General features: G+C 46.0%; 1 protein-coding gene across 2 annotated transcripts in view; it reads left to right on the top strand.

Annotated features, from left to right (window-relative positions):
* CTNNA1 (catenin alpha 1) overlaps positions 1–19,339 on the top strand; it is a 115,002-nt gene that overhangs the window by 74,513 nt on the left and 21,150 nt on the right. For both annotated transcript variants that reach the window (XM_030283950.4, XM_012576136.5), the window contains one exon: positions 9,051–9,143. In XM_030283950.4, the coding sequence (XP_030139810.1) occupies positions 9,051–9,143 (93 nt within the window). The remainder of the gene's footprint in view (positions 1–9,050; positions 9,144–19,339) is intronic.

Genomic DNA, 19,339 nt, shown 5'->3' with positions numbered 1-19,339 from the left:
ACTAGAAACTGCCATGTGTTTGCTCTGTCGTTTTTCCTTTGGAAACAGAAGTTTTTTGGAAAGGGAAATGTGTAAAAGAGGTTAGGAAGTGTGAGAACAGTTGGGTTTAGGTGGTGTTGACATGACGTCTTAAGAGGTAGCTGAAAAAGCAATAGAGTCCTTTTATTTTCCAGTTATTTAAGTCTTAATTCCAACAGCATTTTTAAGTGGCTTTTTGGGTAAAGTTTTTTATAGATGTGGCATAAACGTTTTAATTCCTGATATTTAACTAAAAGCCTTGATGCATGTCTGGATTTTCATCATCTTAGTCATTAGCAATATTGGATTATTAGTCATGTCATGTCATCAAGGAGGTGCCTGAAATCTGTGTGGAGCTCATTACTGACACTGTTTTGTCGTCTTTGTAAAGAGCACAGTGTACTGACAATTACAGTTACACTGCCATGAACAGTTGTCTGAATCACCAAAAACTGGTTTAAGCAGCTAATAATAGGTACCAAGTTGGAAGCCTTTAGTCAGATCAGAAGGCAGCATGTTCTGAGTGCTGAGCAAACGGAGATGGGAGAGAAGAACAGCTTCACAGAATCCCAGACTGGCTTACGCTGGGAGGGACCTTAAAGCTCATCCAGTTCCAATCCCCTGCCATGACAGGGACACCTTCCAGTGTCCCAGCTGCTCCCAGCCCTGTCCAGCCTGGCCTTGGACACTGCCAGGGATTCAGTGGCAGCCACACTTCCCTGGGCCTCCCCACCCTCCCAGGGAACAATTCCTAATTCCCAATCTCCCATCCATCCCTGCCCTCTGGCAGTGGGAGCCAGTTCCTGTGTCTTGTCCCTCCATCCCTTGTCCCCAGTCCCTCTCCAGCTCTCCTGGAGTTCCTTTAGGCCCTGGAAGGGGCTCTCAGAGCCTTCTCTTCTCCCGGCTGAACACCCCCAGCTCTCCCAGCCTGTCTTCATTTCCAGTTTGACAAACACAGAGACAGTTTTGGATTAGGATAATTATTTGGGTCCTGTCCAAATATCACTACTAGAAACACTTTTATTTTAAGGAAAGGTATTTGTGTTGCTAAGGAGCATCTCAGCGGAGAGTTTACTCTGAAGGTTTTAGCTGAAGCTGAGCTCTCCATCACACACCAGTGGTGTCATTGCTGTCGTGGTAGCTCAGATAGACTTGTGTAACTAACGTGGTTTGTGATTATAACAACATGTTAACACTTTACCTTGTTTGTCTGAGGGAGGAATAGTTCCTGTGCCAGCAGTTACATCTGCTGCCACAGCTGCATTGATGAGGGGCACGGTGCCCACGCTGCACACTGGTGTTCCTGTGGCAGCCCTGCTTTCCCTCAGGTCTGCAGGGAGGATAATCCACCAGGCTGGAAATAAAGATATTGCTGCACTTTCCTGCTGTGGCTATGGTTTATGCTATAGATGTATTGATTCCCTTCAAACACCATTTTTTTCTGTCTAATTGAAAAGCTTTCCCATTGGCAAGAGAGAAGGTTTGTCCTGGTCTGGTTTGTCCCGATGCACAAACTCTGGGATTGCCCAGCAATGTGAAAAACTTCCCTCCTCTGTGGAGCATTGACAGCACATGGGTGGCTCTCTGTTGAGGAAGAACATTTCCTCAGGTCATGGAAGGAGCTTGCAGTGTGGAGCAGTACCAGGACAGCTGTACCTGGAATGGCACCAGGGAGCTGGAGAGGTATTTGGAGACAGCTCTGGACAGGGTGAGAGGCAAGTACAAAGCTGTATTCCTTAATTAGAATTTTAAACACACAGACAGATAGAGCTAGAAATGTGAAAGTACTAAGATGTAATCCCAAGCAAAAGGTGGTTATCTATGGAAATACTGATTACTTCAATATAGCCCGGAACAGAAGGTGCACAATACCTTTATTTTTATACTTTTATATTGCTTACAAAGCATGGAAAGACAGAGTAAGGGGGAATGGCTTCCCACTGCCAGAAGGCAGGGATAGATGGGATATTGGGAATAAATTATTCCCTGGGAGGGTGGGGAGGCCCCTGGATCCCTGGCAGTGCCCAATGCCAGGTTGGACAGGGCTTGGAGCAGCCTGGGACAGTGGATGGTGTCCCTGCCGTGGCAAGGGGTGGGACTGAATGAGATTTAAGGTCCCTCCCAGCCCGAACAAGTCTGGGATTCTGTGATACTGTCTCTGATTTCTCTTGCTATCACTTACCAGCCTGTTGAAATAAACTCTGTGACCTCCATTCCTCATTGTCCAAAATGCCAACCCTTTGCTTGCCAGTTTTGTTCCAGCCAACTGAAACTTCCCCTCCTTGTGTTTATAACCAGACTTGGATTGAAAACTGTTCTCATCTTCGCATGAGGCTAGAGAGCTCTGGGAATAGCAGTTCCCTCATAGTCCTTCATTCTCCCCAGTGCTTTATGTCTGCAATTTGTCTATGTTTTATTTAAAGACTTATTTCTGCCTTGTTTTATTTAAAGACTTTTACTGTTTTCAGTTAATACTTGGGGATTCTGTTGCCCACAACAAGTTCTTTCAAGGTACCTGCTGTGGAGCTGCAGCCACATGCTACTTAAGTCATATAAAATCACAAAGCCATTGACAGCACGACTCTGGTAATTCTCTGCACAGTCCCAGTGGATTTGATCCCTAGTCCTCCTGTATTAAAGAACTGGAGCTGTTTTGTGTAATTCCCAGTTAGCTCTGCCTCTGCAAAACGAGGGGTTTGTAGGGTTAGAATTAACACATCTGTAGCTGTAACACTTCTCCCTCATGCAGCACCTGTTAGGGCTGCACGTTAAACTGCTCAGATTTGTCCTAAATATTGAGTGTAGTGTACAGGTGAATAAATAAATGTATGGACTTAGTGAATAATAAAAGCTTTTCTGGAGAGGGATGGGCATTACATAATCAACACATCTCTTCTGAGAGTCCTCAGTTGCCATTAGTTTTGCCAGAACAGTTGCTTCTGCAGATAAATTAATTTCCTGAGTTTTGACCAGTATGAAGGGAATCAGGACAGGTCTTTTTTAATATGGAGGAGGAAGAAATTAGCTGTGCTGTGTTTGAATTTGTGAGAATATCAAATACACTTTTCTTTAGCAAATTCCTAGGAGGAAAATGTTCAGTGGCTCACTGTCCATTCTTTCTTTTTTTTTGCTTTTAAAATGGGTGATTTTTAAAAAGCTGCTTAAAGTTGGAATTTGCATTCCCAGAGAAATTGAAAAATGTAAAACAAAAAAAAAAAATAGAACAAGCAGCTGACATTTTGAAGTTTAATCAGAAATGAAAATGCCAGGAACACCTTTGAAAAGCTTGGTTTCTGTGGCATTGAAATTCCCAAAGTATCTGTGTACGCATGGATGTGGGTTTGTTATTTTTGTGTAAGAGTTTTTGAGCACTAGTTACAAGAAGATACTGCTTAATGTTAAATTGAAAAGTTTCTCAGTGTAAGACAGAAAACTTCTTTCTGCAATGCTATTTTTACAACTGCAGGTTCAAACGAGAGTGTCCAGGCTTGGAGAATTCAATTAGTGAGTGTTTAGCGTTGCTGGGTTATGTTCAATGGTGTAATTTAAGAAATTTAACACTGACCCCAGACTTGTGTAGTTGAAGCTGCTGCAGTTTTTTAATTAAAGACTTACCTTAGTCACGATCTGAACAAATTTTGAGTTTAAAACAAAAACCAACCCCAAAAAATGTATTTCATGTGGAAAAGGTACAACCTGTGTCTTGTCAGGGGAGGCGTTTCTCTGCCACAAATTGTTACTAATGGTAGAAAGAACATCTTTAGAAATGTCAAGTTTTTCCTGATTTAAATATTAGTAAATTCTGAAGAGTCAAAGTTAACTAGAATTTGAGATGGAATCACTCTGTGACAGATGGTACAATATTTTTTTTAATAGTGGAGTTACACCTTCTTACTAATAACATATTCCCAGCTGACCCTTTGGCCTGAGGTAACATCTGGCACTCAAAAGGAGCCACTTAAGTTATGCCTCCTCCAAAGGCAAACCATGGAATCATTTAAGTTGGAAAAGCACTCTGAGACGCTCGAGTCCAACTGTTTCCTCAGCACTGCCAAGGCCACCAGTAAACCTTGTCACCAAGTGCCACATCCACATGGCTCTTAAATCCCCCTAGGGATGGTGACTCCACTGCTACTCTGGGCAGCTCTGCCAGGGTTTGATTGCACTTTCAGTGAAGAAATTTTCTCTAAAATCCACCCTGAGCCTGCCCTGGCCCAGCCTGAGGCCGTTCCCTCTCCTCCTGTCCCTGTTCCCTGGGGCAGAGCCCGACCCCCCGGCTGTCCCCTCCTGTCAGGAGCTGTGCAGAGCCACAAGGTCCCCCCTGAGCCTCCTTTTCTCCAGGCTGAGCCCCTTCCCAGCTCCCTCAGGAACTCTCCAGCCCCTTCCCAGCTCCGTTCCCTGCCCTGGACACGCTCCAGCCCCTCCAGGGCTCTCTGGCCATGAGGGGCCAGAACTGGGCACAGCCCTCGAGGTCCCCCAGCACAGGGGACAGGCCCTGCCCTGGTCCTGCTGCCACCCCATGCCTGGCACAGCCCAAGGGCCACCGGCCTCTGGCACCCCTGGGCTCCTGTCCAGCCACTGGCACAGCACCCCCAGACCTTTCTTGCTGGACACTTCCCAGCCACTCCTCCTGCCTGGAGCATCCATGGGGTTGCTGTGATGCCAGGGCAGGACCCAGCTGAACCCCATACAACCGGCCTCAGCCCGTGCATCCAGCTGTCAGATCCCTCTGCAGAGCCCTGCTGCCCTCCAGCAGATGCACAATGCCCAGCGTGGTGCTGTCTGTGCAGTTACTGAGGCTGCCCTCCATCCCCTCATCCAGGCCACCATGGAGACACCAAACAGGCCTGTCCCCAGTACTGAGCCCAGGGCTGGATTTAGGGCCATTACCTCCCACATTGTGCCAACACCAGAGCCACTCGCCTCACATCCTCTGCAGTGTGCTGGTGTCATCATTGAAAACAATGAGATTTGAGTTTCAAAAACTGCTCAGTGCATGGACAAGCCTGTCCAGCTGTTCCGCTTGGCACTGTGAGTTCTGTGCACTGCATTTGTCACCAGGGGGAAATTTAAGCTCATTCCTCTAAATACCAGCAGCTGCTTGGGGTCTGCCCTGCCCTGTGGGATCTGAGGAGCCGTCTCTGGGCCATGGCTGTGGACTCGGAACAGAGAGAGCCTTGAAAGCTACTTTTAAATCAGTCTGTCAGCAGCGAGAGGTGTCTGAACCGTGCTGGGCTGCGGTCTCGGGCTGTCTTCCTTCCCACTGTATTTTTAACTTTTTTCAAGAGATTGCTCATTATGCTGATTACATTATTTGCAGTGGTTTTGTCTCCTTTGATGCCTGTGCCAGTAGTGCTTATGTAAAGGGACTTGATGATACTGAATGGTAAGAATGAACAAATGCAGCAGGAATTCAATTGCTATTTTGCTCTCAAGCACAAGTGTTCTTCTTTCTAAATCAAGTCTGACCACTTACTATGTCAGCCAGCTGCTTTTGTTGGAGACATGGAGAAACTATTTAATTCACATTTGATTTAAAGGAAATTTTTGTTCCCTTGAGGTGCATTATTTAATTTAGAAGTTTTGGAAATGTATGATTTCCAAAATGCTCTGTGGGCTTTGAAAGAGTTGATCTTCATCTCAGCTACAAAATCCAATGTATTATGGGTATGTGCCAAATAACTGGCCAGCACTACCCTATCCTCTGAAGAGAGAGGGAGTTTGAAGTTATTTGTCAGATCACTCAGGAATTATTGAAGATGATTTCAGGTACTTTTAAAATTAAATTTCTTAGTCCTGCAGCCATCCACCTCAGCTGGTACATGCAATTTCAGAAATCATGTTGTAGAGCACCTGATAATTACTTACAGTTTAAAATACCTCACTGTTACATGATTTAAAAGTTGATTAATTAGTAGATACAGCTCTTCTTAAGTTCCACATTTGAAGAGGCTTGTGAGTGTTTTGCAGTAGTTTGACAGAGCCTTCCCATGGGTGCAGTAAACGCTGCACTGCTGTGAATTTACAGCCCTGTCTGCAGCACTTGGAAGTCATCTCAGCTGCTGCCACGGCAGAGAGTTTGCAGGGGAGTTTGTGTGCTGATCTGGCAGAGAAAGAACCCTGCCAGAGCGAGTAGCTGGCTGCTGGATGAGTGTGCTGAAATGAAGTGAGGAGCTCTGGAGCCGCAGCGCTGGGATGGGATGTGGCAGCCAACAGTTGGATTGTCTTAAACTGCCAAAGACCCTCAGTCAGGGAGGCACACACGCTTCTTTCATGAGGGCTGGCAGTGCCAGGAGGGCACTTTCTAAAGAAGAATTGCCATCAGTTGGGTATTCGGAAGAAAAATGACTGTTCAAAAATGACTGTGCAAAAAAGCAAATTTTCATTATACCACGGTGGGGACACTCCATTATTAACTTCTTTGCCTCTCTGTGTTCAGACAGAGCAGGGTTTCTGTGTGCTTGATTCATCACACTTGGCTTGAGAGACAGCACAACATCTCCAGATATCGGAGAGGCTGATTCTGTGGTGCTTCAATGTCGCTTTTATTCTGCCCCTACTCAATAGAGCTTTGTGTTCTCCTGGCTCCTGGAGGTTGTAATGCTGCTGTGAAGGCAGGAATGATGGGGAAATATGGACCATAAAAAATATTGGCAAACCAGTGTTTCTCAAAAATATGACTTGTGCTTAAACCAACAGCAAAATCTTTATTTGACTTTTAAATCATGGCATCTGTTTGTCTTTGGATTCTTGTGAGCCTCTAAACAAAACCATGATGTACTTTTACACCATCCCAGCAGCTCGCTGGGAACAGGGATTCAAGGCATGGTAAATATACAGGAAAAGTCTGCAGTATTCAGGCCCTGTGTGAGAGGGTGTTTGTGTTTGCTGGGGTGCCATGCAGAGGGGCTGGTGGCAGAGAGGAGGAGCACGGAGCCCTGCTCAGCTGGGCCCTGCCTGCAGCACTCTGCACAGAACTGGGGGCAGCCTGCAGTTCTGTAGGACTTGAATCCAAACCTGAGTGGAAGACAAACTTCAGGAGCAGGACATAAATATTCCCGAGAGCTGGCAGCGTTTGCTCTGTGTTGTTGATGCTGCTCAGTCTTTCTCTCAACTTCAATTTGTTTTCCTCCAAATATGTGTTGGCACATCTGTTTGCTTGCATGTTCTGTGCTGGAAACACCCCTCCTCTTGACACCCCTGCTTTCCATCCTCTGTAACTTGGCTTGGAGCTGGAGAGAGGAAGAGACCGTGTACTTTGCAGTGGGAACTTGATTTTTCAAATCCCAAATTGATCATGGGATTGATGAGAAATGCTGTTCAAGTGTAATGGCACGTGCTTGATGATTTGCAGGACAGTAATGTATTCTGTGTGGGAACATCTGCCGTGAGGGAAGGGCTTGGGGAGGGGAATAGCTTGTCGTAGAGCTGCAGATACTACTTCAAAATTACTTACATGAATTCAAAGAATAGTTTAATTAAAGGCAAAATGCAAATTCCTCAGCTTATAGAGAAAAGTATCTGAAGAAGTCTGGTTCAGTGGTGTTACTGACCATCTGCTGGCTCCTGGTGATGCTTTTATGGCACATTTACAGGGGGCTTTGTAGGTTGCTCAGCCTCTGGAAGGACAGTACTCGATGTTTGTCTCAGTTCACTTGCTGCTATTTTTACAGCTTTCTGTGTTCAAATGGCTCAGAATAACATGCTTGTCATTCACCTGTCAGCTGAGAAATGTAACTTATTTCAGACTTCCTTCCCCTGAGAGTAGCTCTGGGATGAGGAATATCTTCAATTACCAAAAAATTCTGTGCTGTCCCATCCTCCGTGCTCTGAAAAAGCAGGTGTTTGCAGAGGTCTCTGCTTCAGGCTGACCTAGTTAAGGGTGATGCTGTGCAGCAGGTCAAGGTTGTGGAGTAAAGTTTTTAACATCACAAGAGATCCTGTTCACATTTTGGAGGCCTGTGGATGCATCATGAAGAGCTCCTGTACCAGTTTGATTTGATGAATTGCAGCATAGAGGGAGGGCTGGAGGAGCACCTGACACGTAAAGAGAGGGAGGCCCTCATGGAGCACCAGCACAGCAGCTCCAGCTCTGTGGGGTTGCTGCTGTCTCTCCCTGGTGGGGTTGGGCTGTTGAACTTTGACTGCAGCTGCTGCCAGTGCTGCTCTTTTGCATTACCCTGATCATGGCTAGCTGTGATGTCTGCCCTGTTTGGCTGGCTGGGGGTGAGACCTCGACCTGCTCCAGCACCCAGAACCCCCCGAGCCCAGGGCTGATCCCACAGCAGGGCTGGGGGGATTCTGCCCCTGTGCTCAGGTGAGCCCCCAGCTGCAGAGCTGCCCCAGCCCTGTCCCAGCACAGGGAGGAGCTGGAGCTGCTGGAGCCAGGCCAGAGGAGGCTCCAGGATGAGCAGAGGATGGAGCAGCTCTGCTGGCAGGAAAGGCTGGCACAGCTGGCATTGTTCACCTGCAGAGGAGAAGCTTTGGGCTGAGCTCAGGGTGGCCTTGCAGGGCCTGAAGGAGCCACAGGAAACCTGGAGAGAGACAATTGACAAGGGATGGAGGCCACAAGATAAGGGGGAATGGCTTCCCAGTGCCAGAGGTAGGGATAGATGGGACATTGGGCAGGAATTGTTCCCTGGGAGGGTGGAGAAGCCCTGAGGTTGCCCATAGAAGCTGTGGCTATCCCTGGAAGTGTCCAGGGCCAGGTTGGATAGGGCTGGCAGCAGCCTGGGACAGTGGTAGGTGTCCCTGCCATGCAGGGGGCACTGGATGGGCTTTAAGGTCCCTTCCAACCCAAACCATTCTGGGATTCCATGATCCAGAGTGTTACAATTTTCTGTCTACAGAAGGAACAGGTGCCACTAGTGGTTTCAAAACTCTTTAGAACAAAACAAATGTGGAATTTTTGCGTTCCATGAAGGGTTACTGGTTAGTGGTCACTTTTGGGGTTAGGCAAAAGTTTTTCTACAGAAGGAAATAACCCCCAAGTTCTAACAGTTGTGTTTTGTTTTCTCCCCTCTCTGACACAGGTTGCCAACTTGGCCTGCTCCATCTCCAACAACGAGGAGGGTGTGAAACTGGTTCGCATGTCAGCCAGCCAGCTGGAGGCCCTGTGTCCCCAGGTAAGGAGAGGCTTCACGACAGGAGACAAACCCCAGCCAGCTGCTGCTGCTTAGGACGTGCTCTGGTCTCCTAGTGGCTGGCTGTGACTTGCTGCAGAACTTGATTTTTTCCCTTAGTACATGTGTAGAGGATGAAATGCAACATAGGCATCAAAACTTAGGAACTTTAAACTCCATGGCAAAGGAATTACTGATGTAAAAGGGTCGTTTTTATGTCATAGCTCTAATTCCATTTGGCCAGGACTTTCCAGTAACCTGCAGTTAGTAAATGTGGGAAGCTTCAGTGGTTTCCTGTGCATATCTGTGCTGCAGGAAGGTGCCTTGTGAAGGTGCTAGCACTGCTCCTGGGCATGTTGTAAGATGAATTATAAAATGCTATTTTTGCCTGAGTAGAATATAAATATGCCAAATAATCTTCCCAATGGAGTAGGATGAGAGGAAGTTGGCTATGTGTGAACAGTGTGAGCCTGGTTGAGACTACCTTTTAATTAATAACTTTTTACTGGAAACAAGGAAATTAAGTTTATATAAGCACTAGACTATCCTCTTCCTTTTTGACAGCCTGGTGTTTTAAATGTCAACAACTAGATACTTGGATGAACCCCTGAAGACTGCAGGGTGCTGCCGATTTGTGTAATTTACATTTTTTAAAGTAACAGGAAATTCAGATTGAAAACATCCAAATAAGCTGTTGCTGGTAAGGAGGAAGTAACAGAAAATATGTACTCAGAAAAACTGGCAAAATGTCATTTTATGAATATAAAGTGTATTGTCTCAGGATTACTTGGATTTTCTCCAGGTTTTCCCATCTGTATTGGTCTTTTCTAAAACCAGTCAAAAGGAAGAGGGGTGTTCACCTGTACCCACCCCAGCAGGAGAGGATTTGGGAATAGGTGAAGGCAGTGTAAGGAGCAGGACTGTTTTACCTTTTGTATGACCTGCAGGTAACTGTGCTGTTAAACAGGTGAAGACAGGCCCCTGAACATAAAGCCTAAAACTTTTAAAGCTTAATGTTTAATCCTAATCCTTTGGGCATCCCAGGGTGGCTCTCTGTGCTTCCACTCTGGCATTTGGCTGAGCAGTTCTCTGCCCCAGCCCTGGGCTGAGGGCTGTGCATGGCTGCTGAAACCAAAGGTCAAATTTTGCAGTTGGAACAAAGCATGTGGAAGAAAAAGCTTTTACAAATCCATCTTCCCTGGTACGAGGGCTTGCTCTTTTCTGAAGGAGCCAACTAGGCTGATGTAAGTTTTTTTTTAGTTATCTCCCAGAATATGGATGTCTAACGCAGGGTGTTCCAAACAAATGCTGCTGCTTTTGAAAATAATCATCTGAAGAAAGTTAGGTTCTCTTTTAATCTAAATGTTTCTGGTGGTTGTCCAAGTCTGTGGGGGTGTTTTCCTCTCCCCATTGCTGAAATTGTGTGTATTTCAGACTCTTCTATCTTTGCTTTTCCAACAACTAACTGCCTATTTAAATAAATCTACTCCTGGATAAAATAAGCACCGTGGTAGTCAGCATGAAATAATGACCCAGCTGTAGTCACCAGTGTAGCCACATCTCCTGAAGTGCAGCTGTTAACCTTTGACTTTGGGGATTATGGACAATATATTTAACACACACTGGAAGCTCTGAGTATCTATAAATGCACGAGGGCTTTAACTGATGGATTTTGGCTTTACAAAGGTCACATCTCTGAACTTCCAAGCCTACAGTTGAGATGCTCCACTGCGCAGTCTTGCCTTAATTTCAGGGTCGTCACCAAGAGATTAGTAAATGACACTATAGATGTTCATAGTAGTTAAAAGAGTGCTTTTATATTACATTACATGCTCTTGGGTTGATTCTTTAATGCTCTAAGAGTATTTAAACATGTTGTGAATCCTGAGAGATAATTAGGGGCACTTGTCTAAGCTGTTTCATAAATGGCATCCGTGTTCTCTGGTAACAATAGCTTGTCTGGTGGCAGTGCAAGCAGCACAACCTCCATCCTCCTCCTCCTCAGCTGCCTTCCTCAGCTTGTCCCCAAACCCTGGGTATTCTCCATAATCTCTAAAAGATTCTCAGTATCAAGAACCACAAAGTGAGATTTTATTTCCTTTTCTAGATAATTACCTATTTATATTGCATTTTATTCCTGTTGAGATTCACAGGTGCTTCTTGAATCCTCTTAGGTGGCTGTGCTGAACAAATGTGTGAATTAGGCATAAGATACAGGTTAAACCCAATATTACATATATGCCCTGTATGTTTTTGGATGGATGTTTTTTGGCTCAGGTGGTATTTTTCCAGGAAGATGCTGCATTCAGAATGAGTCAAGTCAATCACTAATTACAATAGTCCCAGAAACGTCAAGATATCAGTAGCACACAGAAACACAATATATGAAATGTAATTCAAAGTATTGCTGTGCTTGAAAGATGAAACTGAAATTTAGTGCACTTGAGTGCCAGGTAACCTCTTAAATAGTTTATCTGAGTAGAAGCCATTCTGGGAGTAGGGAATTCCTGGTTAAAGAATGATTTCTGCAGAAATCAATCTGTAGAGTTAATTATAAAAGCTGTAGCTCAAATAGAGCCGTAATTTGCTCCCTTGCCATCAGGGCCGTTGAACTGGCAGCAGGAGGAAGGAACATGCAACTCTTCAAGCTGGCTGGGGAAAACCTGGAAATTTTGTTGGTATTGACAAGCAGTCAGTCCTTGCCAGTGTCACCCTTGGGTTCAGACCTCCTCAGGTTTAAAATTTTCTTTGAGAAAAAAGAAAATGCGGAAAATTTTTCATCAAAAGGTCTCCACAGAAACAAGCAGTCAATTTATTTAGCGTGGTTTGGTACTGGAAATCAGCTCTTCTTCAGGAGTAACATCATCATCATCCTTCCTGCTTGTGGATCCCCAGCCAATTAGAACAGAAATTAATGTGAAGCTGAAGACTTAATGGGATATTTAAAGCTCCCTTCGAGGGTGCAGGAGGAGCTGTTGGGATGAGCTGTGCCAGAGTAGCCAGCTGGGTGAGTTTAGTCTGGGTTTACAGGGCAGAAATAAGGCAGCTTCAGTGGGTCACTGTGTTTTCTTCCTCAAGCCCTGACTTACCAGCCTGCCTGAATACTTTCTTTTGAGAATTGCTGGAATTCTGTGTGGGAGGAACCAGCTTTGTCCAGCACCTCGAAGAAGTTCCCTCAGCTGGGTGCTGGGATCAAGCCAGGCTGGAGGGGGTTAAGATGAAGGAGCAAAGTTCTCCCTCACTACAATTACATTTTAAAAAAAGATGCTTAAACTGTCTTTCATAATGGAAATGGAAAGTTACTGCTGTAAAATGCTTGGAATAGCTGCCTGTGCCTGTCTTTGCCTCACAGAGCAGGGGGGAAGTTTTCTTTGCTTTCTCACTAAACACAGAGCTTGCCAGTGGTGAATTAGGGAAAGGTTTTGTTTATCTCGACTCAGAAACCTGGATCCTCACTCCCAGCTCTGGCGTCTGTGCTCTGTCTCCAAGAAGGACTTGCTTTGGGAGCCTGCAAAGGCTGTTTTGTAACAGCATTTTACATTAAAGATGCCTGGGAAGAGAGCTGAAACCATTGGAGTGTTTCTGATCACACAGGCTGTAGGTGTTAGAAACCAGCAGTGAAAATGCCCCAGCCCAGCTCCTGAGAGGAGGAATTGCTCCAGCCTTTTGACGTGACAGTCTGCTGTCACTCAAGCTCCTTTTTTACCAGCTATACATTGCTTTTCTTGGCTTTTGCAGCCTCCATGAAGTTCATCTATAGACTCCTACCCAAAGTCAGTCAGGCTGAGAGGTGTAAGAAATAACTGTGGGGAGAATTCCTCCTATCAGGTTGGGTGTTGGCTTCTTCCAGCCAAAGCTGGAGCCCATTGCCCTGGAGCTGAGCGTCTCCGGGGAGGTGGCTGCAGGACAGACCTGCCCAGGCCACACAAGACCTGTTGCCCATTTCTCCACCCCAGCCCAAAGAGCTCATCCTCCAAAAGAACTTTGAGGCCCCCAGGCAGCACCTGGGAGCACAGATCCTTCCCAGCCCCCTCCATACCTGCTGGAGTGTGCTTGGAATTGCTCTCCACGCACACCCATCACCCATCAGACTGATTCCAGAAAATTCTTGGATTAAATTACATTTTTAATAAAAATAAATTGGCTCTTCTCATATTAACATCTTGTTTTAATAACTGCTTGTTCACATCATTCTATTCCAATTTTGAACTGCTTGAAAAGCCATTTGCTGCTTATAGATTTCTGATGAGGCAGATGGCTCATATGTGATCACACCTACTGACACAGAGACAAAATACCAAAGCAGAAGGAATCCCATGGAGAGTTCCAGAAACTTTTGTTTAAAAGTTGGAATATCTTAGAGAAATAAAAAAAACCTGCAGACCACCCCTCAAATCAACCAAACCCATATGTGACCAGCAGACTGTTCTCCTTGAGGCCCCAGTCACCACCAATTTCCTGGTGGCTGTTGGAGAAGGAGAGAACTTCATTTTTCTTGCAGTAAAGATTTAACATCAAACAATTGTCCCTTTTTTTCATCGCTTTGAAAGACTGTCAGATTTCTTGAATGTTCTAACGAGCAGATCTGTCTCCAGACTGTTTAATTGCAGGTGCTTGAAACATTTTATTGGCATTGAGTAGAAATGCTTTTATTAAAAACTTAACACTTGGGTTGCAGATTTGCATCATCCAGGCTTGCTGGGAAGAACTGCCAGCACAGGCCAAGGCTGACCAGAAAAGCAACAATTTTAGAAATTCAAACAGTTACTGGTGCATAAAAATAAGAAGAGAGAAGAGGAAAAGAGGAGAGCAAGAAGAGGATTCGGTTCAGTAGAAATAAGTGTGTTAGTGAGTAAGGGCCCTTTGTTTCATCACAGGCACAGGATCTGGGGAGCACAGTGGTGGAACAGCTTCCAGGAAAGACACAAATTCCCTGGGACCCCCAAAGTTTCAGCATTTGAAGCCAGTAAAATGTAAAATGGAGCAAGATAAATGGCACCAAAATTCTTGCAGCTTCTGCATGGACTGGCGCTACAAAACCAGTCCTCAGCTCCAAATGAAAATGCTTTCTTCATGGATGGGGAAGTTGATAGGATAATTATCTATACACAGTATGCAAATAGGCTTTATAGCAAATAGCAAATACTGCTGTGGCAGTACATGCTGGGCTGGAGAAGGGCTTTGTGCTGAGGGAACTGGAGCACCTCCCCTATGGAGCCAGGCTGGGAGAGCTGGGAATATTCAGCCTGGAGAAAAGAAGGTTGTGGGGAGACTTCAGAGCCCCTGCTACCATCTGAAGGGGCTGCAAGGCAACTGGAGAGGGACTCTGCATCAGGAACTGGGCCCCAGTGCCAGAGGGCAGGGTTAGATGGGATACTGGGAAGGAATTGTTCCCTATGAGGGTGGCCAGGTCCTGGCACAGGCTGCCCTTAGCAGCTGTGGCTGCCCCTGGAAGTGTCCAAGGCCAGGATGGGTTAGGGCCATTAGGGTTAGGGTTAGGGTTAGGGTTAGGGTTAGGGTTAGGGTTAGGGTTAGGGCTAGGGTTAGGGTTAGGGTTAGGGTTAGGGTTAGGGTTAGGGTTAGGGTTAGGGTTAGGGTTAGGGTTAGGGTTAGGGTTAGGGTTGGACCAGGGGGTTACAGCAGCCTGATCTAGTTAAAGGTGTCCCAGCCATTGGAAGGAGATGAGCTTTAAGGTCCTTTCCAGCCCAGACCATTCTGTGGTTCTGAGTTACTTGGTAAATATGTGGATTTGTGGGTAGTTGCAGCACTGCCACAAGTCTGTAAATATCTGCAGAGATCCCTGCAGTCACTCTGTGCATAACAGGACATGGAATTGCTCAAAGTGCCTTTTGTACATGAGAACAAAGAATTGGAAATCAAAGGAAACTTTTCCTTCCTCTTTCGGTGCATCAGCCTCTGTTCATTGCTGGTCACTGCCATTAGGGCTTCTGAGAGTGTAAAACAATCTGCTGTGTGTTTTGCTCCCAGGCATTTCAGCTCATCAGAGCCTGCAGAGTGCTTTTTGCTGTACTCCAGTACATGGAGGGCTGGCACACACAGATGTGGGCATGCAAACTTGGCTGGGATGTAACTGGGACTGACTTCAACATCCTCCTCATAAACATTTTGAACACTTGGAGCAAAACAGTGAGGAGCAGGGAAGGGGCATGAGCAGGGTAAGCACTGGAGGCAGCTCTGGCATCTTGTATATGTAAAGTTAAATTATGAGGAGCTTCTTATGAACTGCCAGGAAGCAAGACATGCTTTCTTTATTACAGGAAAATATGGGACTAAAATCCACCTGAGCAAGGACAGAGAGGGTTGATGGGCTTCTTTTCACTACTCCTGAGTAAAACTGATTTCACATCCCCACTGGGGCACTGTCTGTGTGCCACATGTTCCTCTGCCCCTGAGATGAGAGCTGATAGGTGGGGGTTTGTTTTATTTGTTTTTTCTTTTTACAAATGCAAAGTATCCTGCCTCTGTAGGCCAAGGAGCTACTTAACAACTCATTATCCAGATGGGACAAGGAATCTGGTGAGTGAAGGTCTTGATATAAACCCTAAGCCCAAGTGAGTTATTTAGGAGCTGCAGATGTTTTGGTTGTTAAGCAGTGGTGTGTAGTGAGGGGAGAGGACTGGAGGTTCACCTCAGCACTTCTGAAACTGGAAAACTCCTCCTTGTTGGGACACAGTAACATCCTAAAATAAATCCTAGAAATCAAAGAAAAGCTAAACCAGCTGCAGGAAGAGCATTCTCCTGGAAGGAGCAAAAGCTTCTTATCAAAAGGACTGAGGCAAAAATCAAGAAGTGCTTAAATCCACTGATATGGGTGTGGGTCAGACCCTGAGTAAGATGCAACAGGTTGGGATTGCAGTGCAAATAGCTGGGTGATAGTTTTCCTCTCCCAAGCAGTTTCTTCCTTTGGTCATGCCAGCCAAGTATTCAAAATTGTTCTTTCTAAGAACAACATCACATGGAAGAGCTTCCTTCTGACCTCTCTGACTTTCAGCTGAGGTGCTATAAAACTGAGGCTGGAAGCTGTCCTAAATTTAGCCTAAAATAATTAATTGTGGCTGATGCAGTGGCTGCAATTTACCCACAGGTTTATCTGAGGTTCAGGTGTTTTCTGGCCAGAATAGCTGAGCTTTTTGAGAGAGCTTCTGGGCCAAGCAGCTGCAGTGTTGTAAACCAGGCAGGAATCACTGCAGGGAGCCTTGAGGAGCCCTGCCCTGCTCTGCTCCAGAACCAGCTCTGACATCTCTGCTTTCAACAGGGAACATAAAACCAGGGAAAAGCAGCAGCTCGTTCCCATGGAAGGGATGAGAAGAGGACCCAAGGTGCAGATTGAGACATCCATTCCAAACTTTGGAATGCTGAGCCTCCCCAGGTGTTGGCAAGCCCTGGCTGCTGCCACAGGAAGCTGGGAGGTGCAGGGGAGAGGCTCCAAGGAGCTTTCTGGAAGTGTGACATGGAGCATGGAGCTGTCTGACTCCAACACTGCAACTGCTACATGAAACAAAGCACCGATAAAAATAGTGTGTTTTCTTGCCATGCTTCATTTCCTTCTGGATAGGCTCAAAATGTCCCTGTTTGATTCTTTTCTTTGTACAACTTCAGTGAGTCATTGTGATCACAGTGCTCTGGCAGCATCTTGAAAAGCTCTGAAATACAAAATATTTCCCTGAAATTGCCAAATGTTTAACACGGAAGTGGCTACATTTCAGATAGTCCAGTGATGATCTTCCTGGGGTTTTAACTCTGTCTATCTCCATCCTGTGAGAGTTACTGATATTTTAAAATAATTGCCCAATGCTTTATGTGTTTTGGAGAAGTAAAGTGTATTGTGGTCCATCCCTTCCCCCAAAAAAGTGTTTCTTCCTCCCCCTGAAAGTGTTTATTTTTAGATAATAAAGGGATCATAGTCCTGCTAAGTACACAGACTATTTAAGATCCAGCATCCCTGTCATTTTCCCACGTCTCTCTAAGCATCTGTTGGGAAATAAATCAGTCACTCTGCACTGGATACCAGAGTGTATTCCCCGGAACAGATCACATACAGGATGCTGTCAGTGATCCCTGGGACCTTTCCTCAGCAGAGGTGTGAGGCAGGTGCAGGATGATTTGCCCACTTGAATGCTAAACTCTCCACAGAGTGATGGCTTTTATCACCCCTGCTAAAGCTGCCTGTTGTGGCCACTTTGCACATGGAGATATGGAATGTGTGCTATAAAAAGTCACTGCTGAGCTGTGTCTGCTGCCCAGAATTTCTCCCTGAGCACACTCACACCTGTGTGGCTCTCCTGAGCTGTAGGTTTGTCTTTAGCTCCATGGTGACCATGGATAACCTTTGATATCCCCACCAGGTTTCCTCATCTCCAGCACTGCTGGCTGCTTCCCTACTGCAGGAATGTCTGTCTGTAAGGGAGATCAACACTAGTTTTGCTTGATCATGTTTATAAAATACATTCACCTTGGCCATACATTTTTGCTGTAAAGTATAAAAAATGCACTTTTTTTGGTTGAACAAGCTGCCTATTGAGAAGAGGGTGATGCTGTGCATCCTGTGCTTGGATTTGGTGAGGACTCACAGTTTGAGGCTGTGGAGCAGTTGCAGAGCCCTGTATGTGACAGCTCTGCCATTACCTGGGACGTGGGAGGTGCTGAGCATGGGCATCTGGGCTTGACATGCGCTGTTGGCAACGATTAATTGTCCAGACAGCTGCTGTGTCCAGACAAACATCTCGCAGGAGCCCAGGCCATATGCTCCTGCAGCATTAATGCTGCCCTGTCTCAGTGCTTACAGGATGTTTTATATCTGATATGGGCCAAGGCAGGTTGGGAAAAGCAGAGAAAATGTCCTGACCCTTGGTATCGCCTCACCACCATCTCTGCCTCTGTAGTGACAGTTTCTAGCAGGATAGAAGTGAGAGCAGATTTCTAGAGCATTGTCTGGTTTATCTCTCCTGTTTGCAGGACACTTGTTCAGATTCATCTTCATGAAACCTTGGATATCTAGATTTTGATTGATAGGTGGTTAATTCATTACATCCATCAGACTGGGATTAGAGATGGCAGTGGCTGGACTGCAAATCAGGGCTCTCGAGCAGCTGAGGACGTTTGCCTATCTAAAACTTCTATTTGATTTTAAAATTCTAAACATCTTTTTTTTTTTTGGTGTTGCAAGGCTTTTCAGGGGCTGTCAGGACTTTCAGTTCCATGAGTGAGGGTGGCAGAGTGGCAGGGACTGTGGCTGGCAGCAGGGACATTCCAAAGGGACATCCTGACTCCTGCAGTGCCACAGAGGTGTGACCCTGGACTGGCTGGAGGAAGGGGAGCAGCAGAGAAGCCCTTGGTGGTGGTTAGGAGAGGGACAGTGCCGATCCTGCAAGGCTCAGAGGTGTGTTCATCCCCAGGGATCCCTGAGCAGATGCTGCTCAGGCTCAGGTACTGCTGCTTGTGTTGGTCACTGTCACCAAACCCACGGAGCTGGGCTGGGTTTGTGACCCAGAGCTGCAGCCCCAGCTCCAGAGGCAGTGTGGGGAGCAGCCAGCCCTTCTGTGGATTTGCCTGTCACTGCTAACTCCTGCCATTCCTTGGGTGAAGCAGCCTCCTCCTCCTGACTGATTCATTCAGTGCCGTCCCAGTACATTTGACATCACCATCATTTCCATGTTTAGTGAGTTATATTTTTTTTTTAATGCTTTGTGACACTTGTAAATGAAGCAGGTAGAGAGAGTAGATTTTGGAAAAGGAGGAACATCTGGTGCTTGCATGTTTTGGTCGACAAGTTTGTGAAATTAATACGGTCCTAAAGTAGGGAAGAAAAATGACACCTTGAAGTTGTGAGTTAATTAGCTGTGACTCTCAGGTGCTTGGGAGCAGGGCTGGGATTGTCACACTCCGACTGTGAATGGCTCTTCACACCTGGCACCTTTCCAGGTCATTCTGCTGCAGCAAGAGCAGGACCAGGCTGTTGAGATTTGGTTTCTCCCCACATTCAAAGAGCTTTTGTGGTTTAAATGACCAATTAGTGGGCACAGTGTAAGCTCTGTGACCCAGCAGCACCTGTAGCATTTGTTCTGCTAAGAAAAACTAGGATCTGGTGTAAATTCTGGTTTTGGGGTTTGATGAAAATTAGGAGAGGATATTCAGAAGAAGCATCTCCTTTTCCCTGGCTTATCTGGCTTGCTCACAGC

The sequence above is a fragment of the Taeniopygia guttata genome, chromosome 13 (genome assembly GCF_048771995.1).
Source record: "Taeniopygia guttata chromosome 13, bTaeGut7.mat, whole genome shotgun sequence".
Lineage (NCBI taxonomy): Eukaryota > Metazoa > Chordata > Aves > Passeriformes > Estrildidae > Taeniopygia > Taeniopygia guttata.
The sequence above is the reverse complement of the archived record's forward strand: the minus strand, read 5'-3'. Positions and strand labels throughout refer to the sequence as shown.